General features: G+C 47.9%; 7 protein-coding genes across 7 annotated transcripts in view; 3 read left to right on the top strand and 4 right to left on the bottom strand.

The window, feature by feature from the left end:
• The window catches only part of Pmar_PMAR010492 (conserved hypothetical protein), a gene marked incomplete at both ends in the record, with an annotated part of 3,610 nt that extends 376 nt beyond the window's left edge, over window positions 1-3,234 (bottom strand). Inside the window, 11 exons of the mRNA XM_002781554.1 lie at window positions 1-24; window positions 72-163; window positions 383-472; window positions 956-1,110; window positions 1,166-1,311; window positions 1,360-1,508; window positions 1,549-1,695; window positions 1,879-1,995; window positions 2,232-2,392; window positions 2,914-3,051; window positions 3,105-3,234. Coding sequence (XP_002781600.1) covers window positions 1-24; window positions 72-163; window positions 383-472; window positions 956-1,110; window positions 1,166-1,311; window positions 1,360-1,508; window positions 1,549-1,695; window positions 1,879-1,995; window positions 2,232-2,392; window positions 2,914-3,051; window positions 3,105-3,234 — 1,349 coding nt within the window. The remainder of the gene's footprint in view (window positions 25-71; window positions 164-382; window positions 473-955; window positions 1,111-1,165; window positions 1,312-1,359; window positions 1,509-1,548; window positions 1,696-1,878; window positions 1,996-2,231; window positions 2,393-2,913; window positions 3,052-3,104) is intronic.
• An 866-nt stretch (window positions 3,235-4,100) lies between these two features.
• On the bottom strand, window positions 4,101-5,452 carry Pmar_PMAR010493 (Pre-mRNA-splicing factor CWC15, putative; the record flags this gene model as incomplete). The annotated part of the gene is made up of 7 exons (XM_002781555.1): window positions 4,101-4,164; window positions 4,208-4,295; window positions 4,749-4,843; window positions 4,896-4,974; window positions 5,064-5,156; window positions 5,198-5,305; window positions 5,350-5,452. 7 exons carry the CDS (start codon window positions 5,450-5,452, stop codon window positions 4,101-4,103), a joined length of 630 nt encoding a protein of 209 aa, XP_002781601.1.
• Window positions 5,453-6,530: 1,078 nt separating this feature from the next.
• On the bottom strand, window positions 6,531-8,739 carry Pmar_PMAR010494 (origin recognition complex protein subunit 2, putative; the record flags this gene model as incomplete). Its single annotated transcript, XM_002781556.1, has 11 exons — window positions 8,637-8,739; window positions 8,488-8,591; window positions 8,332-8,438; window positions 8,219-8,275; window positions 7,376-7,462; window positions 7,218-7,331; window positions 7,076-7,174; window positions 6,943-7,024; window positions 6,808-6,899; window positions 6,701-6,765; window positions 6,531-6,594 (listed from the first exon to the last, which is right to left on the bottom strand). The coding sequence occupies exons 1-11, from the start codon at window positions 8,732-8,734 to the stop codon at window positions 6,531-6,533; spliced, it is 969 nt and encodes a 322-aa protein (XP_002781602.1). The 5' UTR covers window positions 8,735-8,739.
• A 211-nt stretch (window positions 8,740-8,950) lies between these two features.
• On the top strand, window positions 8,951-11,735 carry Pmar_PMAR010495 (ankyrin repeat domain containing protein; the record flags this gene model as incomplete). The annotated part of the gene is made up of 13 exons (XM_002781557.1): window positions 8,951-9,018; window positions 9,154-9,271; window positions 9,447-9,545; window positions 9,587-9,676; window positions 9,739-9,800; window positions 10,010-10,070; window positions 10,116-10,182; window positions 10,392-10,600; window positions 11,084-11,188; window positions 11,245-11,402; window positions 11,451-11,511; window positions 11,559-11,625; window positions 11,671-11,735. 13 exons carry the CDS (start codon window positions 8,951-8,953, stop codon window positions 11,733-11,735), a joined length of 1,230 nt encoding a protein of 409 aa, XP_002781603.1.
• Window positions 11,736-14,723: 2,988 nt separating this feature from the next.
• On the top strand, window positions 14,724-15,513 carry Pmar_PMAR010496 (hypothetical protein). Its single transcript, XM_002781558.1, has one exon. The coding sequence runs from the start codon at window positions 14,957-14,959 to the stop codon at window positions 15,401-15,403; it is 447 nt and encodes a 148-aa protein (XP_002781604.1). The 5' UTR covers window positions 14,724-14,956; the 3' UTR covers window positions 15,404-15,513.
• Window positions 15,514-21,392: 5,879 nt separating this feature from the next.
• Pmar_PMAR010497 (ankyrin repeat domain containing protein) lies at window positions 21,393-25,529 on the top strand (the record flags this gene model as incomplete). Its single annotated transcript, XM_002781559.1, has 10 exons — window positions 21,393-21,508; window positions 22,051-22,147; window positions 22,197-22,292; window positions 23,624-23,722; window positions 24,686-24,787; window positions 24,836-24,952; window positions 25,048-25,178; window positions 25,228-25,288; window positions 25,338-25,395; window positions 25,444-25,529. 10 exons carry the CDS (start codon window positions 21,393-21,395, stop codon window positions 25,527-25,529), a joined length of 963 nt encoding a protein of 320 aa, XP_002781605.1.
• Window positions 25,530-26,354: 825 nt separating this feature from the next.
• Window positions 26,355-26,549, bottom strand: Pmar_PMAR010498 (hypothetical protein; the record flags this gene model as incomplete). Its single annotated transcript, XM_002781560.1, has 1 exon — window positions 26,355-26,549. The coding sequence occupies one exon, from the start codon at window positions 26,547-26,549 to the stop codon at window positions 26,355-26,357; it is 195 nt and encodes a 64-aa protein (XP_002781606.1).
• Between the last annotated feature and the right edge of the window lie 209 nt (window positions 26,550-26,758).

Raw genomic sequence — 26,758 nt, forward strand, 5'->3', positions numbered from 1 at the left:
TCATCATCATCAACTCTACCACGCCTGAAAGCCCCCAAGATTCCCCCTAGGCCACAGCGTTAGTCTACTACCCATTAACGTAGTCCAAAAAATACTTGTGGGAGGATTTGAACTTGTGCTTCTCTTTCGGCTTCCGATCGCCATGCCGCATTATTATCATCACCTACCATACCACACCATACATTCAAATGCCTGATAACGCTGAGAAGAATGTTCCTAATGTGATAATGACATTCACACGGGAAACTGATTGAACAATGTATTCATAGCCATACGTGGAAAATTCAAAATCAATTCCCCTCCCCCCAGGAACATTATAAGCTCCCGGATGATTCTCTGTATCATACCACACCATTTTCAAATCCCACGATACGAGTCTTACCGCTCTCAACTTGTCATGTTGGAAGTTCTCTTCATCAGCTTCATCAACCTCGGGAGTTGTCCTATTAATCGGCTCGCTCATGCGGTCCTCCTAAGAAAATACCAAGAACCTCGAGTAATACCACGCCGACGACAAATCCTATGCTGCGATGCCCTAAACCCCTACAGTAGCTACACGCACTGGCCAACCACTGCTCTTCTACAAACTCAGCTCCGCCCCAGTGAAATTATTTCTCCCACTGAATTCATGAGTATTCATAATCCTATATAACTAGTATCCATAAGAAGAGTAATTTTACTACCATATCAAAAAGCCCTACAATCACCATTTTATACAACCGAACGAGTATTGTATATTGCGAATTCTCGAATCGCTCTAGGAAGGTTCGATTGCTTCAAACCACCTAGAAGATGTTACCACAACATGTCGAACTACGTAGATGTGGCGCCAGTGATACTCCTGTTGTGATTGCTTAACAACTCCTTACTTTCTCCACCATAGACCGCATATATCGTCATACGGGTACATACATTCCTACAGCGTTCGAGAGCCCAGCGAGCCCCCCAGACCTACATTTTTGAGAGCTGGTATAGGCATCGTGAATGTAATATGAAACCGATCCAGGAAGAACTTCTGGACGAGTATAGCACAGTCGTCATAGTATCTCTGATTCCCCTTCACAAATGACCAACCGTTAACATCGCACACTATAGACCGTCCCGTTGTACCTATATACAGCAACCCATCCCCACAACTAGAGGCAAGACAACACCCCCAACTCACGTAGAACGTCGAATCCAGTCACGAACTGCCCAAAGGCCTGCACTATCAAGGCTCCACAAGCCTTCTCTACTTCACTCAACGTAATAGGGTATCGTATTTCCTTGCCGTTATTATTTCTCATAACTTTGCCATCTACAGTAGGGGCTCTGAAAATGACCGTATTCTCGAATACTCTCGCGAAACTTTACTATTACTTTCTGGCTTCAGCGTGGCTATACATTTCTCCCACCATATAAACCTTAACATCCATTCCTCCTGTTGGGAGGAACGGCTCATATATATACTTCTTATCCTTCCTTATGCGGGACTGCTTCGCATCAAATTCAGACGACTTGTCACCGATCTGAAACCAAATTCCCACAACTTCCGAAATGTAGTATCACCTTCCGGAAGAGCTTTTTGCATCCACCTCCGACGTTAGTTGGATAGTAGATCCATATGTTATGATCATCCCCATCTAGAGGCTTCTCAACAAAGGGCTTTTTCAACTTACGCCCGTCGTAAATAATATAATCATCTGCTTCCACGAACTGAAAAATCAGAGCAAACCCATCCGACCATTTCAACTGCCGCTCATCACACGCCTTCTCACACTAGTGAACAAGAGGCCCCTTAGGCCCCGCTTCTACAAACTAAATAACTAGAGAAAATCCATTGGAGCTCCTCATTACGCCCGTTCACGCTAGTAAATGAGAGCCCCCGCCCTATACCACCTGATGGTCCCCATACTCCAGATGATCGATCGCCATATAGTCCGGGCAGGGTATATCGTGGGACTTCAACGTCTCGTAGACGGTAAGCCTATTCCGTAGTTTCAGCTGGTCTTCTACCTACACATAGTCAATGAAACGCAACAGTAGTATTGTTGGCAAACTCGATGAACTACTGCCCATAGCTACCCCCCTCCCAGAAAGTCAGTGAGAGATTTCACGCCTAGTGTTATACACTAAGAAAATTTCAATAAATTCCTATGCAGATTTGAAGACTAGATCAACCTCGAGGAGTGTACAAATTCTCACACTGTAGATTAGGAAAGCACACATATATTCCCATTCACATGTCCTACCTTATTAATCTCCACTGGATGGCGCATCTTGACGTATTCCAAGCTCTTGTAAAGTGGAAAGCCTTTCGAATGGAAAGACACGTAACACTGGACTATCGGCCATTCGGATACGTCCTGTTCCAGGATCATTTTCTCATCGAAAATGATGATGTTGAAGGCACCTACAGTGTTCATATATGTTAGAAGTAATATATCTGGTGTATATCTATATGGTTATTATCATATTACTGGAGTTTCACCCGTTTCACGTGAAGTGGCGTAAAACTCGGTGAAAACGCGATATTCGCGGTGATATGCAGTAGTCGTATAAAGTTTGTTTTTCATATCACTAGGGTGAAACTCCACTGTATTAAATATTATTGTATGCAAACAGACAGGCTTCTGAGTTCATCAACAGTGATATTATACATATTTAGATTATCATAGTCGCTCCCTAGTTGCAAAACTAGACTACCTAACGACCACGATGAGATCACCACAGAGAACTAGACATACGCACATGGTCAACTGCATGTGTTGGTGACAACATCAAATTCATAAGATTTCCCGTTGATTTCTCTACACTTCTACTCGAGTTCGTATACAAGTGAGTGAACTCCTCTGAGCTCAGCTGCATAAACCAAACACATATTCCAACCCTGAACTCCGCTATTTCAACTACCCCCCTCCCCCTAGATACTACCACTAGCATCTAGTCTCCTCAACAACGACTGCATGGGGTTACTAGTAGCCTTATTCTGCATGCAGCACACCCCTAGAGTGAGCTTCCGCGTCAACCCTTTAGAGCCTCTGATGGTGAAATGATGATACGGCGAATACTCTGAAGAAAATACCACAAATTTTATCTGTTATTTTTCAGACATTAATTTTTACCATGAACACTCTCTCGACGATGCTGCTGCGTGTCCTCAGAGGCCGACGAGTCCCCCAAAGTAGGAGACTGCTCCCTGCTCCTACTGATCACCGATGGGAGCATCATGCCGGGCTGACGTGAGCTTGGCATGATGGTGACGAGAAATTATAAAAAAACCAACAACTCTGTCGGAGTGTTACCGACCATCAACAGAAACCCCCCAAAACCGTACTGTTCAATACGCACTTCAACGTGGTTTATAACGCTAGCACACAAGGGGCCTGCTACTGTGGTGACACGGAGACTATAACACAATCAGCTGTCACTAGAAACATTACGCCACAACGGTAATGGCATGCAATTCGCCCCGAGAGGGCATGTGTAAGGCACTGTAGAGTATATGAGGCTATAAATACTGAAACGAAATCCGTCTGGTCTCATCGGGGACAGCACGATGAAGGCGATCCTCATATAACCACCGAGTCCCGCCTCGATTACCTAGTCTATTTCATCGCTGCACACCGTCAGCATTTATCACCGATCAGTGTTGCTAGTAGAAAGCTACTCCCTCCCATACTCCTCGCCATAAAACCTATCGCCACACCTAGTCTCAGCGATCAACCATAATAATATGATCGGTGGCAAATGACAATACTTTATTTTAGGAACTACACATCTCCATTGCTACAATACTTTATTCTAAGGACCTCTCCATTGCTACAATACTTCACTCTAAGGACCTCTTCATTGCTACAATACTTTAAGACTACCAACACCCTCATTGACGCATATACTCATATACTTCGCAACCCCAGCAGATTTAATACTGCAACCCGCGTCGAACACCACAACTGTAACTGCTGCTGCTGGCCATCACCGCCGCACTCTGTATGAATGTCGAGAGTGTTATCAACTAAGCCTGCCGCGTAGTCCTTTATAAAAACATACAAATAGGGATTCCCGTTATTAACTCGACACTGTTGCATATCAAACGTTGTTGTAATATAACAGGTTGGCTACAGTATATACCTATCCAGGAATTTCCTATGGAAGTCACTTCTGACCGCATCGTTGATGAACCTAACAAGAGACTAGTGTACCCCTCCCCGACACTTCCCACTACCTTTTCTTGCCCTTAGGCTGGTTCCTAGATTGATTCTTGAACACAGTGTCATCATCCCATCTCCGCTTCAATTGCATATTGCCGCCACCTAACACTAAACATTTACCCTCCAGTAAGACTACCATCTAGAGTACGGAAAGCATCTGGAGGATATAAAGTGTCTAAATTTCATGTACATTCCATTCCACCCACTACACTATGGGAAGTCGGGAAGTGTGTGAAAAGGTTTTTTCCGTCGTAGAATATAAATGGAGTTTCACCCATTTTACGTGAAGTAGCGTGATACTCAGTGAAAAAACCCAATATTCGCGGTAGTATGCAGTGATTGTAAAATATATTTTTTTCCACTAGTGTTTTTATATCACTGCTCAAACTCCATTATACGAGATCACATCAATAGTGAGTATTCAATATAATAGAATTCTAAGGATAACGGGTATATTCATATATGAATCAAGGAGGTCATGAATATACACTTTTTCATCATGTGTAACTACACGTACTAAATGAAGAAAGAGACTTCACCTTCCCCAGATTCCACCTTGTAAGAGAGGGTTCCCAACAGCAATCTGTTGCCTCTCCTCTTCCTCCTCCTTAGCCTGTTCAACCGCCGCCGCCTTAGCCTCCTCGGCCGCCCTACAAACAGCACCAACAAATAACCACAAATCGATCACGCCAAACATGCAACCTCTCCGCGCGGATCTTGGCGAGCTCTCGCATCAACTCAGCCTCCTCCTCGTCTTCCTCATCATCACTACCACTCGAGTCTGAACACAACCATTTGGCCACCTAATAGCAGTCCTACCATATCTATACAAGCAAAGACCCACTTATATCAAAGGAGTAGGACCACTACCTCGATCGGCCTCCGACTCTGTCCCCGAATCCCCTCCACCCGCATCGGGGTCCTCATCACAGTCCTCAGGAAACGCCGAGTCCGGCGGGGGCTCTAATACCGAGATATAGATATTGTGAAGTATAGGGTATGACCTAATGCGCGCTTGACCCCTTTCTCCTTCTTCTCTAGCTCTCTCCGTAACGCTTCTTTGTTGGACCCACCAGTATCTTTTGACTCGCGAAACTTCAACGTGAGGTGACCTGTGCAAACACTTGTTATACAGATAGGAACAAGGCGATAGTACCAGGCTCATCTCGGGCCCTTCTGAAGATAGTAGGGATGGGCTGATTGCTCGAGTTGTTAGCTCCGAGAGCATTGTGAAAAGTAGGACGATGAGCGGTAGTCATACGCAGTCCAACTGTGAGGGTAAATGATATAGACTTGATTGTAATACGCAACTCTAGAGAATGGTTATTATAATACGATTAATAGTGTCAAAAGTATAGTACAAGTAGCGAGTTAAAAACTATAATCTCAACAGGGGATCCTACTGCTCCCAGCAGCCGTTCGAAGCTTCCCTTGTATAGTAATAATAAGAGGAGTCCTTTCTGTTGAAGACGCCATTGGTAAGTCTGTGCCACTTCCTCGGATGAATGGTCCAGAAAATCGATGCAGTTGATACTACAAAAACTCCAAAGGCAACCCATAGAGCTGTCGAGTTCGTTTGCCACTTATATACACACCACTCAAGGCACCTCATTTTCCCAAAGCACCACGCATTCTCAACACCTATATTATTTCCGGATAGACACGAGGGAGTCCATGCTACCCCAGAGCTGATCCAACGATTCAACTCCGAGGTAACTCTGGCGTTATCACAAGTGATAGCCCCTATGCTCTGACAGGACGTGTCTAGGCATTCCCCTCCTCCACAGGAGAACCGGTCCCATGTACTATAGAAACCTCTCCTAACCTCGTCAAGAATGTTCTGTTCTCCCACAGTATTCGCAATACCTCCAGAATCCAACACCGATTCTACCGTCCATACGTAATCCTGTGCCAGAGTTGCTATTATCAATTGCCAAGATACAATAACAATAAGAACAAGGTAGTGGATTCTAGCCGTGCATGCTACATCATCATCATCCTTTTCTAGAACCAACTGTATAGCCCCTGCGAACGAAGCCGAAAGGGCTATGACAGCTATTAGTAGACCAATCCAGTTGATCCTGGGGTTGAGGAGGTCATAGAAGGGTGAGGCCAGAGATGAGGCTGCAAATACCAGCAGTACCACACTAGCTGAGCATAGGAACATTTGAGGAGTTACTCGAAGTAGTGTAGAGAAGCCATGGAGAATTCTCGATGGCATGAGAGTAGCTAAGATAATATGGCTACGAACAGTATGTCCGAACTGGCTTAGGCCGTATGAACACCACAGTTAAAGTTTATGACGAATTATGAAACCTCTCATGATCGTGATGTCGATCACACCTTATCCACCGCATCGAAGTCCCCTTGGCCTATCACCTCGATCTGCTTCTTACCATACCTACACCACCACACCGACGAAAACCCTCGAGTCATGTGCAGAAGTGCACCGAGAAGTGCATGATCGTGACGACCCTATGCGCATGAATCAGACCCCCCTGTACTACGGCATATGATACATCTGAGCTCCCGTTGTAGGCGACCGGCGCTGTATGACCACGCGATGATCGATCTGATGATGACAGTAGGTGGAAAAGGCGTTTGGCTTCACTACCAGTTCGGTGAGCAAGGACTTTAATTTGACATGATTAGAGGCGATAGCCTTCCTCTTTGTCACCTTCAGTAGCGTGTCGAAGTGGACGGTCCCTGTGTTTCGATCGAACTGGTACCAACAAGCAATGGCTATTACCATCGGGCTCCGATGATTCCATCAGAAGAAGAGCCAGATGTTTGAGTAAATTAAGATGATTCGGTGTGAGAGATTTGAGTACCTATAGCACTGCTACAACGAGATTGGACTCCATATGAGCGTATATTCCCACCACAGCCAAGCCTGATCCTCCATACACTGTAGAACCCTCTCCAAGACCACCACCGAGCCCTGTCCAAGTCGGTAATACTCTGTCATTGAAAGCCATGACCTTAAGAGAAGAGCTGCCCTTCCAAACGTTGTTATGGTCCTACTTCGCGATTGTAGTCTAGCCTCGTATGCACAGGTATGTTGACGAAAGCGAAAGTCTCCAATATGTTACCCATCAGAGCCGATCGATGATGGTCTACTGAGGCTATCAAGTGAATCTAATAGAGCTCCCTATGAGATAGCAGCACTTGTAAGTAGGTACCGTGGGCGAGCCTGCCACTATCGTCCCTAAGCACTGTAGGACTTCATCTCCTCCATACTCTACAAGCCGTTCCATATTATCTATAACCTATACAGGGTAGTAGTAGTAGTAACAAAATCCATACGAGTAAGGGGACCACGTAAGGGGGGAGGGGATGAGGAGGAAACACGGTATGAATATATGGCATATTGATGAAAACGATCACTCCGACTGGGGCACCTATGCCAGACCCAAATATACTCAAAAATGAATAATTACTCCGGGGCAACTATGCCACTCCAAGATATGCTCGAGTACGGCCAATCATTCCGACCGGGGCAACTATGCCACTCCAAGATATGCTCAAGTACGGCCAATCATTCCGACCGGGGCAACTATGCCACGCCAAGGTACGTCTCAATACAATCTATTTCACACGTACACGACGTAGGAACATCAGTTTCGACAGAATAAAAGAGTCATTTTCCCTTTTTCCGAGTAACTCCATTCGGGGCCGATATGCCATTCCTACAAGTCTACAGCATTTCCAGGTAAGATAAATTTTTCCCGACAAATCTAGCTTTTTACCCATTTGGTTAATGTTTTACCTTTTTAGGTAATATTTTACCCACAGCTTTAATAAAGTATCAAGAGAATTAGTATCATACCCGGTTTATTTGAAAGTTTAGGAGTATAGTTAAATCTGACCTAGAAATGCCAAGTCCATTCAATCTTAGCCATCCATACTGACCAGGAACACCGTGAACGTCCCTCAAGCGGATTTGATTTTATCAGAATCGTTTTAGGCCTCCGAAAGGTGTGAATGCATGTAAAAATATGATAGGAAATAGAAGGTTTTATCACCAAGTAGATCCGAGTAGGAGTGGATGAGGTCCTTGCATGGTACTGAGAGAGTTGTGCCTGAGGGGGGAAACAACGGAAGGAGGAGTGAGGATATCCACTATGATGCATAGTACCAATTTTCGTGCAATCTCCAGCAAGGTCGCATCGTTGGCAACGAGAGCATGCCGAAAAACGAAATCGAAGATGCCGAGCAGACACCGGTGTAGTATTGAAGCTCCATCTAGGATGAAGGTAGAGGGCCGTGGATGACGTTGCTACAGGGGTACTACTCATGCCTCGAGGTGATGCCATGTAGCCTTCAATTCGAACAACATACCCATCATCCAACCCTTCATCCGCGAAGTCAGACAAGAGGGGTGTCTTACTACCGTATCTACGCCGAACCGAGTCCCACGTGTATCGCACGTCGATCACAGACCCATAGAAGAGCAAATTGAAGCGGCTGTGTAGAAGGCTCCTCCATGTAGGGTATCTATCTCGCATTGCCTCCACTGCAGATGAACTCATGTCCGTCATGTTGCGATAACAGTTAACCTATAGCAATGAGCTACGCTCGTCAATAATATCCTCCGAAGATCGATGTTCCTGCCCATAATCGTCATTCCCGAGCGTCATTGCGATGCGGCCCTTCCGACTTCCTTCAATGTCCTATTCGGAACCCACACATGACTTTCTTGCACTTTTCGTGCATACTCCGATTGCTGCCGGGGGATAGACTGCCAGTCTTTTCTAATGCATTTCTTACCGCGGTTGCTATTGAGTAATAGGAGATATGTCTTCTCTCTAGGTGGACTCGCTAGGTAAGCAGAATTACGTTATCACTCCTAGTATGAATTGCTCCCAGGTCCCAAGTGAAGCCGTCTTTCGACAGGGTTGCCCATACAAGGCAATGGAGAGTTGGTTGGTCGGGAAAGTCGCCTTATACTAAGATTCAGGTATCTCTCCACGGCTGGTGGAGGTTGGGGAGATTTACACTTGGCGGCTGCCACCGGGAACCTGGACTTAGTAAAATCCCTACTGGAGCAAGGGTACGACGTTAATGAACGCATTATGGTGAGGAGGCCATGGGGATAGTCCCTTCAACGTGATCGGAGTATCATCCTCTTGGCGAACTCTTCAGTATTCTCTGTGGTGCAAATGGTGTGGTATGGCTTCATACTCAGTATAGCCGTTCCGATGTGCTGCTCGTTGTTCCCGGATTGAGCCGTATCTTGGGGTGTCCCTGCAGGACCGAAGTACGCCACTCCATCTGGCCGCCGCCAATGGCTGGGTACTTGTCATAGAGCATCTCGTAGAGAATGGTGCCTCCCTGAACGCTGTTGATGCGGTAGTACTCCTCTAATCCGTATCTCCGACATTTCTTCACAGAGCGGTCTGACCCCGCTGCAAACGGCATTGAGGAATCGTCAGCAGAAGTGCGTGCAGTCGCTGAGTGGATGGAAAGCTAGATGTGCCAATGTAGGGTCTCACTTCATTATTACTTTGTTGACGGCTCACCAGTCCTTAATATTCCTCTGCAGGCTGATAAGATAACGCCACCGGCCACCTTCAGAGATATGAGTCCTCATGACGACTCGGTACAGTGATACCTCCACATCAATAATCTAAGAATAATTTTTAACAGTTTGGCCGATCACCTGTTCATCGGGCCGCCTTATGGCGTCGTCCGGACCTTGTCCGCGACTTGCTGAATACCGTTGGATGTGACCCATGCCGTTTTAGCACGTACGATCTTTTACACTGTATCGTTTGGTTAGCAATACTCTTCGGGTGGTTTGAGCCATGCTCTAGGTCCGGCGAGACCGCTGTTCATGTAGCGGCTGAATCCAAGAACGAGGATGTCCTCCGAGAGGTACATGTCTCGACCGAGATCACTCACTCTGATATCCCGTATCAGATTATCAATTTCGTTGGCCCTTCGGCTGCCGATATAGAATACTCCGTGATTATCGAGAAATGCGGTGGTAATTGTTTAGATTGGCTTCGGTAGTCCATGTCGTCATGACATATTCTCGTGAGAGGTTTACGTACTCGTTATGACTGGCAATAAAATGCACGCACGCGCTTGATAAATCGTGTCGTCATAGCATCTGCATTTTTGTGCCGCTATTCCTTTCGCTTATAAGTCCCTAATTGGTGAATCAGTGGCTCGACTCTGAGATTTGATCTTCAGCCTTGGAAGACCTACTCATCCTACGAGACAAAGCGGGCCGTAGTGTGAAGGACATGCCCGGCGCTGCTGATATCCTAGCGGCCATTCTTCGAGGGAGAGCATACGCTCTCGACGTTAAGCGCTTTGTCCGAGCTAAGTATCCACAGCTGTCCCTTATGAATCCTAACAAAGAACGCATTCCAGTTAACATAAATTGCCGTGATGAGGTGGTGAGAGGGGTGACACTGGCGTAACTCGCTTCTTGCTTTGACTCATAGTACCTCTCTCTGATCGTGTGACACAAGTGACGGAAACTAGCTTCATTGAAAGCTGCTCTCTGTTGCTGTCTCATTTTATTCGAGAGCCTTTGTCTGTGTCGTAACTCCGCAAGATGTAAGCGGCATAACAGAACTTTGTACGGAATAGGTGGTGACCTTGTCGCTTACACGACCTCGTTAAGGTTGTGCAAGCCGACAATGGCGCATTGTGGGTCACATCTATTGCAGTGAGATCCAGTGGCTCTAAATTCTCTCTATTCCTCAGTATGGTTATACTGCTCTCCATCACGCTGCAATTCACGGTCGGTCCTCGTGCTGCTCCAATAGACGTAGCCGGCTCAAAATGGACAAGCTACTCCAGTGTGGTGCAGATGTTGATGCGCGTTGTCGGGTGATATTAATGGGGGTACCTCAACTGCTTCAATGATATAACAGATTCATGGTGCAACTCCTTTGCATTATGTGGCAACCTCTTGCGATGCCTTACCGTTGATGGATATGCTCATTGCTCACGGTGCTAATGTCAATGCCCAGTCTGATGTAAGGACCATAGTCTTCTACCTGGCGTATACATTGTTATTGAAGTCTGCGCGTAGGCATGTGGGGAGACGCCGCTGCACTGGGCGGTGAAGAGCTCTTCGGATGCACACTTTGCGATGGTTAAGGCACTTTTGGCCGCGGGGGCGGACGCGACCATGCAGACGTTCAGACCAACGGGTCAGAGACGAATGATTCTACCCGATATACAGCTAAGGTACTGCATAGCATCACAACCGAAAAGGAGTACCTGGGTGATTGTCAGTGCTGGCAGTACTCCAATTCATTATGCGGTTAGACTACGGAAATATAATGTATTCGCTCTGGTATGACACGGTTGCGTCCGGCTGTTGTAGCGAATATTTCTCTTCAGATCGTTGATCATGTTAGGCCCAGCGAAGCCGACTGCGACCCTGCAGTGCGAGACGCGAAGTCTCAAGGTGAGCCCTTTGGTCATCAGTTTGCACGTACAGTCTTGTTTTCAGCGTTCGAGGAGTTGGTTGCCATTAAAGACTGCGAAGGCCGCTCTGTTAACGATCTCCTACGATGAAAGTAATTCCCATTACGGTAACGATTTCGCCTTGAGGAGAATCAACACTACGAATCATAGTGCCCTATTCACACCTCGCTGGAGTTAGGCTCTAGCTATAGTGAATAGAGCTCCCAGCTCTGTAATGGAGAGGTTCTCATTCTCTCCAATTTCTGTCATTATCATGTATAAATCGTGTGACCATTTCTCTGGATTGTTATGATTTCTCATGATGCCGCCCGCAATTCCGCGGCATAACTCGATCCTCCTATGATCCGAAATGATAGTGTGGAGTTGTTCTGGTCACCACAGAGTAATCTGCACATGCCTGTGCACTGATCGAGCCTCTAAGGTCATGAGCAGATTACACTCAGCAGCACACTTCATAATGTTCATTACCCATTTGAGGGCATCGTCCTCAGGGCAGTTTGGGTTAAGGAAACTACCGCCTATAATACTCATAGCATGAGTATTCACTTTGTTCTTATCATCCTTTTTCTTTGTCAGAGATGTATGTTCCTCTCATATCTTCCATTTGGAAGCACATCCGCTTCTGTTACGGATACCCCGAGCAATACGCGTTTACTGGACGTTCTCTGTCATACCGATCATAACAATGCCAGGTGAATGTTATCAGGTGAAACACTAAGCTTAGTTGTCGCTCTTGTCCAGCATTGAGGAGGTTAAATCTCCTCGGGGGTCTCCCAATCAGAGAAAAACTCCGAGTATTTCCGGGAAAATAAAATTTCCCGGAAATTTTCAAACAGTATCTTGCCGTTTTTATATAAATAAAACGGTAAAAAGAATTGCGAGATGGTACAGCGATCGTCCTTTTCATAGTGCTATTTCCGTCCACACAAAGGCTGTCTATGCTACCAGTTGCCAACCAAAGCAATCACTCGGTCCAGTGCGCCAGGGGGTGGGCCAGACCATCAGGATGAGTGACTCATCATGAGTCGGTTCGGCGACCCGAATCATGGCATGCCACCCCCCGCAATTGCTAGCATCAATTTGCTGCGGGAGTACGGAGTCCCCTTGAGAGTACTGACTGAGCACCGTTAATCGGGTTTTCTCCCGCAGGATCCTAAACTTCACTTCGTCCAAACTCTGAAGGTGTTGGACCAGTACTGCTTTCTAAAGGAGATTACGTTTCTCTTGTTCTGGAGTTCTGAATGCCTATACTCAACGCATATTGGAGTCCATATACAGCATTCGGTTATTCGCATGTTCCACTCAGTGGAATCAACTGGAGCTGACTCGAGGCCCGCTTAAGCTCTCCAAAGATGTCGAGATCATACGATTGTAGCATCCTCGGAACTTGATCTGACATAACGACGTTTATTTGCCCTCCACCTAAATTGTACCCCCCAAGGTTACAGTCTGACTTACTCAGCTTTTTCACGCGTGAACTTGTTGCAGCATCCCACCATCATGAACAGCCCAGCAGTGGTGAGCAGAAGATTCAGCATCATCACACCGAATATGGCTGGGAGCCACGAAGATGTTTCCGTGCGACTGTTCTCTACTCTGCCAGACCCCGAGATATGGGGTGAGCTTTCCGTTGGCCTGATCACATCGGGTGGACTTTCCGTTGACGTAGTCACATCGGGTGGGCTTTCCGTAGGCCTAATCGACGAATAACGAATGTCTGGAGTGATCACCACCCATTTAGTCACGCTCACTTTTCGGTATTCCACTTTTCAGAAAGTGGGTCCTCGAGGTCAATGGAGGAGAAGTCCATGGTAGGCCTAGCAGTAGTCGTTTCCTGCTCAGGTTCCTCGAGCTCTACACCAGCAAAGAAGTCTGGAGTCAGAGGAACGATATCCCCTGTGCTATCTTCTTCAAATTGAAGGTAGATTGCTTCAACCAAGGAGGCTGTGAGCAATCCAAAAATGTTACCAGCTACATAAGCGGTAGTACTGATGCGCATATTGTACTGGGATAAAGTATCAACCTGTCGACAGAAGGCATCAATTCAAGCGATGCAAATGGACTCCGTCCGGAGCGGAAAGTCCTACTAGGACTTTATCCGATAGAAGTACTGCCAATACTTACCGGTATTACTTCTATCCATTGTGCACGGGTGTACATGCGTGCGCAGCTGATCACTCACTCCCCGAATAGACCGAAGCAGAGATAATTACAACTTATTTCATCTTTTACGATCATCCATGATAGTGGAATACCGGAGCGCTCGAGAATTTCGAGTCGAGATGCGCAAGATTGCAAGATTTGCGCGCTGGTGGTTGTTCAACCCTACACTCGTGTTGCTATCTTCCTAGGAGAGAGGGACGGGGAGACCTCTGGCGTCCTGTGTCAAAGGTCTCCCGTACTGGCACCTCCAGTACCCCCTAGGAAGGTAGTTGCGTACGTGGTGAGGGAGGGAGGGTGGGTGGGTGTCGATTTGTTTCGACTTGCTGCCCGGCTCCCTCTTCCCTCCTATAGCTAACCTCCCCCCCCTTCCTGCACTTTGCACAACATCTCCGTTCGGTTTGAACTAGCTCAACCAGTTGAGCTTCCTTCAACCCTACACTCGTGTTGCTATTTTCCTAGGAGAGAGGGACGGGGAGACCTCTGGCGTCCTGTGTCAAAGGTCTCCCGTACTGGCACCTCCCAACCGTCCCTCTCCCATCCCTGGGCCTGATTGATGAGGACACATCAATAGGGCGTTCTCCCGACAGGCCCAGGGTTTCGATGTCCTTGACCAGCGATGAGAAACCGTGGATTAATGTTCCGTCCATAACACTAAGCGCGCTCGACTATTTTGAAAAGTTTAAGATGATCCGGAATCAAGATGATGCAATAAACGGTTAGCGAACGACCGAGACTGCTTAACCAGTTCCTCCTCAGTATAAATCTGCCACGTGTTGCTGTTGTGGGCCCAACCACCGGCTAGCCTGACCGCCTCATGGGGTAAACCTATCATATGGGCGACGTTAGAAGCGGTACGTCGAAAAGAATGTCCTGTTAGAGATCGGAGGATAGCGGGTTGTACCGTACCAGGGAACTCTTGCTCAATGAGCTTCACAAGCTGCTGTTTAACCGCACTCGAAGTCCATTTTGGGAACAAGTGCTGCGTTGGAAGAGCTGTATTCTGCATACGATACAACCAATGCGCTGGACACCATTCCCGACAGGGACAAGTGTCACATGAGATCTCTCTAAAAGAGAGTCGTTGAGTCTTGGACTCTCGTAAAGTCAACCGGATGTGGAGAACAGCATGACAAGATGACACCACCACTATGTCTTTGGCTTGGAGGTTGAGAACTTCCCCTAGTCGTAGAGTTAGTGAGAAGGCTAACAAACAGATTGCTTTAAGCAGATCTCTGCTTGTGCCAGGCGACGTAGGTAGCCGTCGTAGATTTCGGAGTAGAGAAAGGGGTATTAGAGGTGCTCGTTTGACGGGGTCATGTTGTGGGGTCACTCGATCCGCAGCAAGTAGGGCTCGGGTGAGGCGAGCTTCTTCCAAAGACGTCAGTGGTGGTTGGCCGTCGTTGATGGCAAACGTCCGCACCGCTGATGTGTACGACCGAATAGTCGAAGCTTTTAGAGATCCAGTGGTAGTTAAGAGCCGAACGAATTTCTCGAGCTTAACTCCGGTGACGGGGAAGGAGGTGACAGTTAAGTACCATTTAATAGGCGTGGCATACGAACTTGCCGTTGACGTTTTAATCGACCGTCGGAACTGACGATTCAACTCCAACGCCGCCAATGAATCTTCCGGTGGTTCCCTATTGGCCAGCCATTCCAAAACCACATGTGTATTTCTCTGAGAACCGGAAGCCATCTTTGAAAATGTGATCTGACCTAAGAAGATAATAGGAAGTCGCTTGCACACAACACATCGTGTTGATGAGAGAAGTTGTTCCCGAAGGTGAAATGTGATCCGCTGGTAATGGAGCTATGATGTGGGAGTAGACCGTGAAGACCCGATCTTCCTCAGACACTGTGTACAACCTGGAAGGATGACCACCATTACCACTGGATGTGCTTCCACGTGGGTGGAGCGGTCGAATGCACCATCTGTGGAGTTGCGCGGCTTATGAAATCCGCAACTTGATTAGCCGTCGTTGGTATGTGGATTGCTTTTATTGCGTGATCCCAACCCGCAATTGTTAATAGGAGTCGTCGAAGAAGTGGATTTTTCGACTTCCATCCGTTGATAGCATGTACCATAGGAAGATTGTCCATCAGTACCCAAATGCGAATGTTGTGGCCTGCTTGACTCGTTGGTGATGAGGCCAGTGTAGATTGTATGCTATGCACACCCTTGGTCACCGCCATCATTTCCAGGGTATTGATGTCACGTGACTGTAATGGGCGGTTTTCGTCTCCAGTACAAAACCGTGATATGCGTGACCACGTCAACACGTCGCCAACCTGGTGGGCGTGGAACCAACTCACGGTCTCCCAGACAATGGAGATGGGCGTCGGTGAGGCGTGTTGGCGAACCTCGCAGAAGACACCTCCCAATCCCTGCAGCGATGCATCAGTGACCAAAACGAATTGCTTGCTTGACGGGGAGGGTAGGGTTATACCCGTAAACGTCTGAAGCTGACGCTCGAAAAAGGCAAGGCTGTCCGTCAACGCATGACCTCGTTGTATGTGACGTAGATTGTGCTTGTTGGCGATTGTGACGGTGGCGAATAATGGACATAGATGTTCTCTCCATGACCGAGCCAGTTGTGCGACCCACGATAATCTTCCTAGCAGGGTTTCAAGATCCGCAATCTTGATCGAGCACGGCGAATATAGAAGTTGGGAGATTGCGTGTAGCATTGTGGAGCGCTTGTCCGCCGGGATACCAATGGACCGGTGTTGAAGATCAACCTGGATACCAAGGATACGCGCTGTTGCTGCCGAAATACGTATCGAGGAGTATTCGATACGTATGCCACATACTAACGCTATTAGTAGGAGAGCCGTGATGCATTGGGCCGGGTTGGAACTGCGCCAGCAGGAGTCGTCGACATAGACGAAACCCTTATTACAAGGACTCCTCTTCGAAGTTGGACGATCTCCATCGGATCTCGTGGCTCTCCCCTCGTTTCCGCTTGCGGGGTTTTGCCACCGGCCATGATGTTGACTCGTGGATGGTTGTTGTTATTCCCAGCGGGGCCCCATCTCGAAGTTGTTGGCATATCATAACGTCATCCTCTGGCCGCTCGCCAGTAATCTCATTAGGACCTGGTGACGTCACCGTCAGCAGAGCTTCGATGAGAGAGGGATATAAGGGTGACACCGAAGACGCCGGTTGGAGTAAGGTCGATGCGGAGTAGCCACGCTCCGATGCCAGATGGTGAGCCCAGGATGTGCGTAAGGTAGACGCCACCTCGGGTAAACCTAACCCTTCCCATTGTGCCGATAGAGATCCCTGTTCCTCTGGTGAGGCTTGAAGGAAGTTGCCGAAGAAGTTGGTAACATCTGAGCGTTGCAACCAAGTGTCCACTGCTAAGTTCAAAGAGGTTGCTAACCAACAGTGGGTGGAGATCCCTTCCGAGTTGGGGGTCACTTTATCCCACTGTGAGGATGCAACATCGCCAGTACCATCCATAATAGGTATCGCGCCTTGTAAAGCTGGTAAGGCGGATAGCAACCATGTGTTCCACAGATGACCTAGTGGCGCTCGTCCATGGGGAGTAGAGGCCCGCCGGTGATCGTTCTGGATATGGCGAGACCGTCTTGCGCCGTCCGACCGTTTGTGAGGAGTCATATTGAAATAAATGAGGACTTGGGAAAAGGCAGTCTTGTCTTAGGTGTTCTACCTCCCTACCTCTCTCACCGAGAGTTGTCACCAGAGCCGCCGAGGCCCCGAGTGAGCAGTGAACAACTTAGCAATCCACCGCCTGAAACTGTCCGTATGTTAGACCAATCGGATTGACTGAGATGAATACTTATATTAAAGAAGGATAGCGCATAAAGAGGAGGAGAAGATGTCACTCTCTTGAGTTGGGTAGTGAGGTAGATGTGTAACAATGGTCAGAAATGTCAAAACTAGAGACTGAAAGTATAACCGAGATGATAATAGCCAGTCAATCCGAACCAGTTTCGTGACTTATAGCCGGACCCCCTATGAGGTAGCAAAGAGAACATTGGTCTGATAGCTCCTCAAATTCGCTTAGAATGCCCCCACCATTACTGTAGGCAAGATGGTGGGATCGGAACCGTCTCATTACTTGGGCTTGACCACCTCTTTTTTACTGCCCGTGCTACGGGCGCTAACCGTCCCTTGAGGACCTTGAACTTCTGTTGAATGTTTGGGGAACTTACACTTCCCCAGAGCTAAGAAGGGACAAGTGGCTACTGTAAAGCGGCACGTATCCGACGGGATGTCTGGTCCCGTTGTGACCGATGAGCTTGACTGAGAATGCAGTGTCGAAGGGAGTTGACGTATGATCGAAGTGCTGCTCCTTGGGGTGACACGTGGGCGATCACGGAACGCAAGAGCTAAGGCTCGAGCATCCGCAGGGTTTGTGAGCACTCTATCGAGGGCTTGACTGGTTGATATTCCTTGTTCACGTGCCATTTGTCGAGTTAAACCTGGTAGGGCACGACGATAGTTTTCGTCGAATACTAGGACCTCATGATCCGACCTCGTATCTTGGCGTAATTCACAGAGACGGGCAAGATACTCCAAGATAGGGATGATGTTGCTCTTCTGGAGGAGGACAAAAGCTGTCAGTAACTAGGGTATAAGTGCGGAGAAGAGCTGTGTTATGGTAGTGGGTTTGCGTCGTCGAGCTGCTTGTCGAGAGGACCCGTATGGAGTGCTTGACGATTGTGCACGAGGGTAGTCTCCGGGAGCCGACTCTGGAGGCCGCACATCTACCAGTAGCTCCTTATATGACAATGGGTCATCTGTCATCGAGCGTATCAGCGAATGGGCTGGATGAAGGAGGTCTGATGGTGAGACGCCGTATAAGGTAGTAAACTGAGAGATGAAAGCCGCTGTATTCACCGTCTTAGTTGTATCCTCGACCGCTTTTCCAGCCAGATGGATGGCCAACCGAGTATATGCCTCCACTCGTAACTGGATAACTTCCAGTGAATCCCCCGAGTCCTCTGGTTGGTTGTCAAAGATAGTCTTAGTAGCCCGTGTGATGAGGGTGTTGTAAGTGGATTGCCCCTCTTTGAGGATACCAAATACCGGGACCTCCTCAATCCTCAAGGCCGCGGCAGCGTCCACCACTGCTGTCGCATATCCATCCTCGATGGCAGACGGAGTAAAGAAAGCCAGAAGTGACGACACGATGGCACAAAATTAATAAATCTGCACAACGCAAATGTGTAACTTCTTCGACTCAGGACCACTCAAAGGCGGTCCTTTGTAGTACAAGGAATTGGAAGAGTACTCTGAAAATCGTGATAGAGAGGTGTACTAAGCCGGTAAGAAGGAAAATAGAATATGCAAAGTGAGGATCCCTCCTTCCAGGGGAACCCGACCCTGTCAGTTCTGCGGGATCTCCAACCCCAAATTCCCCGATGGAAGATGCCCGTTTCTCCGCGAAGGGGCCTTCCTAAACCCACCTCGATTGTGTCAACCGACACTCCAATCGGGTCGTGCCCGAGAAAGTCCTAACCCCGAGGGCACCCTAAGGATGAGGGGTGTACGCTCCCCCCCATTAGAGAAGCCCAAATTCCCAGTATCCACCCCGAAGGGAGATCCCGTAGAAGCCTGTCACCCGGTAGTCCCCCCAAGGGAACCACGTGACAACTCCAATTCCTACAATCCAACGAACAGTGGGTTCGACGTTTGGTCGAAGCCGAGGCAGCGGACGTCGATTTGTTTCGACTTGCTGCCCGGCTCCCTCTTCCCTCCTATAGCTAACCTCCCCCCCCCCCTTCCTGCACTTTGCACAACATCTCCGTTCGGTTTGAACTAGCTCAACCAGTTGAGCTTCCTTTATGATAATGTCCTGTGTCGTCAGTACTATTGAGGAAACTCAAGAGCACAAGATAGCCTCTAACCATTTCAGGTCAGCCGTTTTCTCATAACTGAAACTCCAGCTTTCGTAAAGCTTAGGATGCCTTCACAAGAAGTCTTTAATATCTCTGCTAGAGTTGGTCTACGTTCCACGCATTGGACCGCTCTCTGTCACTCCTATTATACTCTACCCTCTACTATTAAGGTATCGAGTTAAGTTGTGTGGTTACTCTCTCACAGAGTCTAACATCGAGAACCACTCGTAATTGCATAATAACGCAAGCTAGTCCCCGTTTGCCCATGGAGTTTCTAGCAGAGAGGAATACCTCGCGGTACCTCTATCGTTGCTACAGCTTCTTTTGTCACTCACGCTGGTCCGATGGATCTTGTGACTCACGATTTGTGATATTTATTCTTTATTAGATATAATAGTGATAGGCATGGTGGTATCCACATGGATGCGATAGTACATTCCCATCGCTTATATGTGACTGATGGCACCACTGAGTAATCTAACTTTTTATGGTTGATCGTGACTCGAAAGCTCATGGAGCGGAGGAACTCCGGATGTTGGAAGCACTCTTCAATTCGATATTTAGGCTCAATCGGAGTCTAGGCGCTGAGAGAGTGTTGACTTCTTATCTAAGTTTGATTGCTCATTATGTTGTCAAATGCACTGCGCCCTAATCCAACCATCATGCACCTCCTACAGCCATCGTGCAGGTAGAATTAGGGTTAGAATCTATGTTCGCTTTTATCAGCTGAGCTCAGCAGTTTCTCGTCACTGATTGTAGAAGTTTACACACGCTTAAGAGTTAAAAAATGTACAGTACGAAAACCAGGGAGAATTTACCGAAAATTTTATATTGCCAGCTACGTATGTAGTTGACCATGTGCCTATTTTTCCACACTGGGTAGGACGGTAACTACAGCGCAAGATTCGTCCACTGAGACTGGTATCTTACGTCGTAAATCTTCTTAGGATTCAGCACCTCCTGTTGGCTCCGTTGCAGTCACGTGGGTTCGGTAGCTGCCGAAAAGGCTGTGGTCAGCATCAGAGGCGTTCACATGAGTCCAGTCGAGAACCCTCCTCCTCGTCGTTCGAATTCTGGTATCCTTCCCCCCTCAGCGATGATCTCACCACGCAAGATATCAAAGTAACCGACCTTTGCTTGCGTATGTGTTCTCCATCTTTCCGCATTTCTCGAAGGCTCTCCTATGTCCTGTATACATGACGTCATTGATAGGTGCATGTGAGCACGGTGTCAGATATTGAGGGATGGATCGATCTGGATGCGTGTGGCCTCCAACGACGACGACCGCGTGGTACTTCGAAGCGATGTGCCGTAAAGAAGGTAGTAGGAATTGCTGATAGAAAATGGAAATAGACATTTTTCCAGTACCATCAGTGCTGTCGGAAGGAACACGGCAACCTCTGCCACCATCACAGTGGCGAATGCCATCCTGGTGGATGCAGCCATCAAGCCACAGACACACATAGACTGGCGCACGCCTTTGAAAGACATGTAATAACACAATTGACTCTACTACTACTACTACCAGTACTTGATGTCGCATTCAGGATGGTGGCTCTATTGATCGATACAGCAGAGCAGAGAAGAAGGTCACCGGGGAGGCAGGGGATATGACACGAAGCCTGAGAGAAAACCTGAGCATCGGCGTTGATTCTGTACTACTGATAATAAGCTGTGATCGACATACCACACCTTCCGCAATCTTCGTCTAGTCTTCTTATGGTGTCGCTTCAGTACGGCCGACCAGCATTGGTTCGAGCAGCTCTATGGCGTCGGCCCGATCTCGTTCGCGAGCTACTCCACGAGGGAGCTGATCCTACAGAGTCCACCAGCGGGTAATAACGTGTTGTCATGACGAATCGTGATTTCTGTTATTTCGTTTATTTTGCAGAGTTGGCGATACGGCGATAAGAATCGCGGTGGAGGGTAACAACGAAGAAGTCCTTAACGAGGTCGGTTGTTGAGCGCGACTCGGGTTTTGAAGGTTTTTGTATGTACGTCAGATAGTTCAACACGTCGGTCCTTCTGGGAAAGACATCGCGTATAACACGATCGATCGAAAGCGTGAGGGTAGTGGTAGCGCCTTTGCAGCCTAAGAATTCTAATGCTTGTTTTTGATCAGCTCTCAAGAATCTACTATCTGTTAGGGATAAGACAGGTCGGAAGGTTTCCGAGTATCCAGGAGCGCTGGCCATCCAAATAGCCATCAGTCGAGCTTACGAGTACTTGCTCAATATATGCAAGTTTGTGGTTGACGATGCCCCTCGACCCGATCTTATGAGGCCTGAGGATAATCGTGCTATACCTGTACATGTGGACTCTGTCGATTGGGTAGGAGCGTCCAGGGCGGGGGGTTATCTAATCTGTCCCTTCAGAGTGGGGAAACAGCACTGTTCTCTGCTGTTAGAGGAGGCCATTTGTACAAGGCTGAATTCCTCCTTGATAACGGAGCTGCAGTCGACAAGGAAGTTTGGGTAGGTTCGGGATCAGTCGGGGTGTATGACCGATCTCGTCGTGTTGCAGGGGAGGACGGCACTCCACGAAGCAGTTCGAGTGGGCGCAGTAGACCTCATGAGACTATTGCTGAAGCATGGCGCCAATCCCAATTTGATAGCGAAAGTAAGCAGTACTTGAGTGCTATGGCAATATCCCTGCAAACAGGATAGTGGCTTATCTTGTCTTCATACGGCTATAGTTTGCGGTGGAGATTTGGAGGTCATTCGCTCACTCCTCGACAACGGTGCTGATCCTGCGATCAAGTCATTGAGTATCTGTCGCTTATCATGCCACGGTAAAGGCTGTGAAATATCGTAAGGCTTGCAACCCGTCATAGTCGTACATCTAGGGTGTTCAGGTCTGGCTCGACGGCAATGCACTTCGCCATGCAACTGAAGCGTCGGGATATCGCAGCTCAGGTTAGTTGACGGCATTTACATCGACGACTGTTGAACAGATACTGGACTCCATCGGACCCCTCCCTTCCGACGTAGACGCCGCTATTCGGGATGAGAAATCGAGACGTAAGTGATGATGCCATCATCATGATGGGGTCAGCCACCACTAGCTGTCCTCAGGTTGTGAGCATCTTATGCACATACGTAATGATGCTGGGCTTCTGGCCGCATCTACAGCGTAGGGTGCATCGCGATGTATGGTGAACAGCAGGGAGCCCCCGGGAAGAGCTCCACTGTGGAGGGTATCGGGTCATTCGAATCACCGTTTGATAACAGTGTGGATGTTTCCTATAATATAACTACTACATGTTGAGCTGTTCAATGTTGATGTCCATTCTTATCAATAGCTTACCAATGATATACTCACGCATGGGCGTGCGTGCTGATATGTGAGACTTTGGCCCATCTCGAATCGGATAGACAATAGCGGTGAGAGAACCCTTATTTCAATTGTTAATATATTAGGAGGACAAAGTTGTGCCAGTGTTCCTCTGCACGCATACACACCTTTTTCTGGCTCTCCGGGGGATTTTGTCTTCGACACCTGCGCTTATGTCGGCGAATTTCATACATTATATTTGATGCACATTCACGCTTGTCGTTGTAAGTATATGGATGACATTGTCAATGCCCAAACTCTGTTCACGGATGCGCGGTGTCGTGTCCCTCACCCCTCGTCCGCTCATTTCTATGACCCCTGGTGTCAGTAGTCTTATTGGCTCTGAGCGCCCTGCTGTTCATTATCAGCCTATGAGGTAGCCTTTTGGAAATATATCCCTGCTGCGGTGATGGCGATGTCAGGTTCGTCAGTTCGGCCGCACACTCTGAGTGTGGTATAAGACGTGGTTTGATAGGCTGGACTGATCTCGAGCTGGCCGCATCGGCCGGCAACCTCTCTGAGATTAAGACGTTGATAGCTCGTGGAGCTGATCCTCGAGCAGCGAACGAGGTGAACACAGTGCTGATTAAATGGTGAGTCAAGGCGCCCCTTGTTAGAATGGTCAAACCGCCCTCCATTTTGCCGCGGTGAACGGGCATCCGGGTGCAGTAGAGCTTCTGGTAGAAGAGGGCGTTAATCTTAACGCCGAGGACACCGTAAGTCTGGGCCCTTATTTTATAGTAGTGAGAATCTATATACAACGTCGAGTCATTGATGAAGTGCAGACGTTTCCGATCTCCATCGTATTCCTCATTGATTTTAGTGTGGCCGTATACCCTTGGTTCTGGCTGTACAACAAAAGCAGAAGGACGCTGTGGAGGCCCTTATACGGTATAAGCCGTCAATCAGCACTGAGCAAGTGAGTATTCACTCACCCGTCGTGATATTCAACATCATCTGATTTCAGCTCTTAAAAGCTGTGCAGTTGGCGCACAACAACGGCGACGAGGAAATTTTATCTATTCTTCGCTCGCCCGATGTGCATGTCAATGCAGATCCCGATGATCAAGAGTACCACTGTATGGGGGTTCACATAGAGTGAGAATAAGACGCTAGTAATCGGAAACAGGGTGTGCTTTTCAGAGGCAACACTCGGGCGCCTTGGGAACAAGCAGACGCTCATGCACCAATTGAATCAGCATCTGATGAATCGACGGTATCTTCAGGGGACCGGGGAAATTTTACCCTACAGCAGAATGGGGCTGGCCAGGTATGTGCATGATGGTGTGTGGTTCGTAAAGGGTGAGCATTTAGGAAGCGCTTTATGGAGCTACTCCGAAATCTGATAATTTTGATATTGCCTCACTTGAGGAGGAAAGACGAGGTGAAGCTCTCACACGTATTCGGACCAACCGGACTCGACATTTGTAGGTTTATTCTCTACGTTAAACAGTGGCCAAGATCTGAGTTCAGCTGAAAAGGCGGGCCTTCAGAATTCCCTTACAGCGGTCGGGAGGAGAATGCACGACATCGAAACCTTGATCGAGTCGTCAATTTTTGGGCAGCTGGACAGGATGGAAGATATTATCCATGACAGTGTGCGGACCTCAACTTTGAAAGTAGACTCGACAGATGAAGTAAGCAACTGCACTAGTTGTTCATCACGATTGTCTGTGTAGTTGGGCTGGTCAGCTCTACACTGGGCCGCGTACAAGGGCCACAGTAACATCGTGGATTTGCTGCTGGAACATGGAGCTAACACAACTAAGCTCACAACGAGGGTGGGATTTCCTTTCTAAGGGAAGTTGATATTATAAAGTCGTTTTTAGGAGGGCGCCAGTCCTCTAATATGTGCGGTCGCTCGGCAGGACTGTGATTCTACTGCTCGACTTGAAATTATCCGTGCACTACTGGAACATGGAGCGCAACCGAACGGACAGGACGGGGTGAGTGGCCATAACGATCTGTTGATCTCTCGAAGCACAGTTCTCCCCGTCTGAATACGACAGTTGTTCGTGTGCTAGACTGATTGGTTATTCAGGATGGCGAGACTCCCCTTCATTTTGCCGTGAGCTTCCTTGAATACGACGTTGCACAAGTGTTGTTGGAGAATGGTGCTGATCCAACCATCAGGACTCATTACTCGATCACTGTTGGCGATAACAATTTTGCGTGAGTTTTCATGTGCCTGCTGTGGCTGACGAATATCATAGTCTCTCAGAGCTGGGAGCACGCCTCTGCACTATGCTCATCAGCTTGGCGCTGAGAATCTCATCAGGCTGGTAGGTAGCGAACTGATTCTTCGGTACAACCAACGTTTGTTCGTAACAGATTGCTTCGTATGCTGGAAGTTCCGATAACAGTGATTGGCAGTTCTCTTATAGAACAAGTGAGCTCTAGTGATGATTAGTTTTCCTTATAAGATAGTTACTTTCAGACCTATGTAATGTTAATATGATGCGAGATAGTAACGGTCATACGCCTGTGCAACTACACCCACGATGGCCTTGCTATATGATTTAATGATTTTGTGTATAGAGGCTCATATGAACCTCCAGCTTCCTGCGTGCTGCTCGATCTGAGTGCTCATCTCTTCATTTCGTACGAGCCGATATCCTAGTGGGATAAAACCGGCAATTTTTGCTGTAACAATACACTTTTACGAAGAGATAGATGCCACACCAGTATGAGTGTTATTGAGTTCCTGAGTAGTGAGCTACATCTGATCATACGGGCCAAACCTCTACAGTGGAGTTTTACGCGCTTTGCGAAAATGTACAACTCATGGCGCATGATGTAACGCGAAGTTGATGATTTTTGAACACGTTAAACGTTCAAGTGTTGAAATTCTGCATCCGTAATGCATCAATATAACTCGCGACGAGCCACCCACCACAACTACACTCAAATGCACAACAAACCATGAGAATTGAAAAGACAAGCTTATATGGTGATGATGATGTAGATGATAGGGTAAGACGAAGTCAACGTTAACTATAGAAGTGCAAACCATGTCACATGATGTGAGCAGTAGACGATGTGCTCAATGGCTATAGAAGCCTTCATGTATATTCATAGGTGATATACGCTTACGGCGATGCTCATATGATATGTTTGTTGCGGTCGACTATAAGAGTGACTCTTGAAAAGTCCACTCATGTGTCGCTCTCCGATTGAGGATTTGCTGTGCCAACACAACACTAAGGCAAGTAGTCCATTGAAGTGAACACTGTGAAAAGCGAGATAATGTTGTCAGCCGAGACTTTGCATCACGGGCTCCACATCTTGCGATGCAACGGGGGTCCTTCTTCCAGACATACCTACAATACCGCACTCCGCGCGAGACGCTCAAACTTTACGACCAGCGTTGTTGATTGTGTGATGGTCGGCTAAGTAGCGCAAGATCTCCACCAATAATGACTTGTCCAAAGAGGCGAGCTTCTCCTGTCGACCTAATCTCAAGGCCTGATGAGCAGGAATAAGAGACTCACCAAACTGCTCACCAACTGCGGTGAAATGCTCAGCGATAAAGTCCAGTGCCATTCGACGTACAGGTCCGACATTCAGGGCTGCCGAGGCCTCGAATACATCTGTTGCTCGAATGAGGCGTTCCGTGGAAAGGACCCGCCTCACCCAGTACGTCCCTCTCATTGAATGACTGCCTCAAAGCTATTTCACAGAAATATCGCAATCGGGAGTTGCTCAGCTGGTAGAAGTCCGAGGCATCTACCAGGTACCTTATAGAGTCGCCG

The sequence above is a fragment of the Perkinsus marinus genome (genome assembly GCF_000006405.1).
Source record: "Perkinsus marinus ATCC 50983 genomic scaffold scf_1104296941818, whole genome shotgun sequence".
Lineage (NCBI taxonomy): Eukaryota > Perkinsozoa > Perkinsida > Perkinsidae > Perkinsus > Perkinsus marinus.

What these genes read in the sequence shown, in the direction of transcription:
- Pmar_PMAR010496 (XM_002781558.1), top strand. Translation starts at nt 14,957, where the DNA reads ATGTCTTTGGCTTGGAGGTTGAGAACTTCCCCTAGTCGTAGAGTTAGT.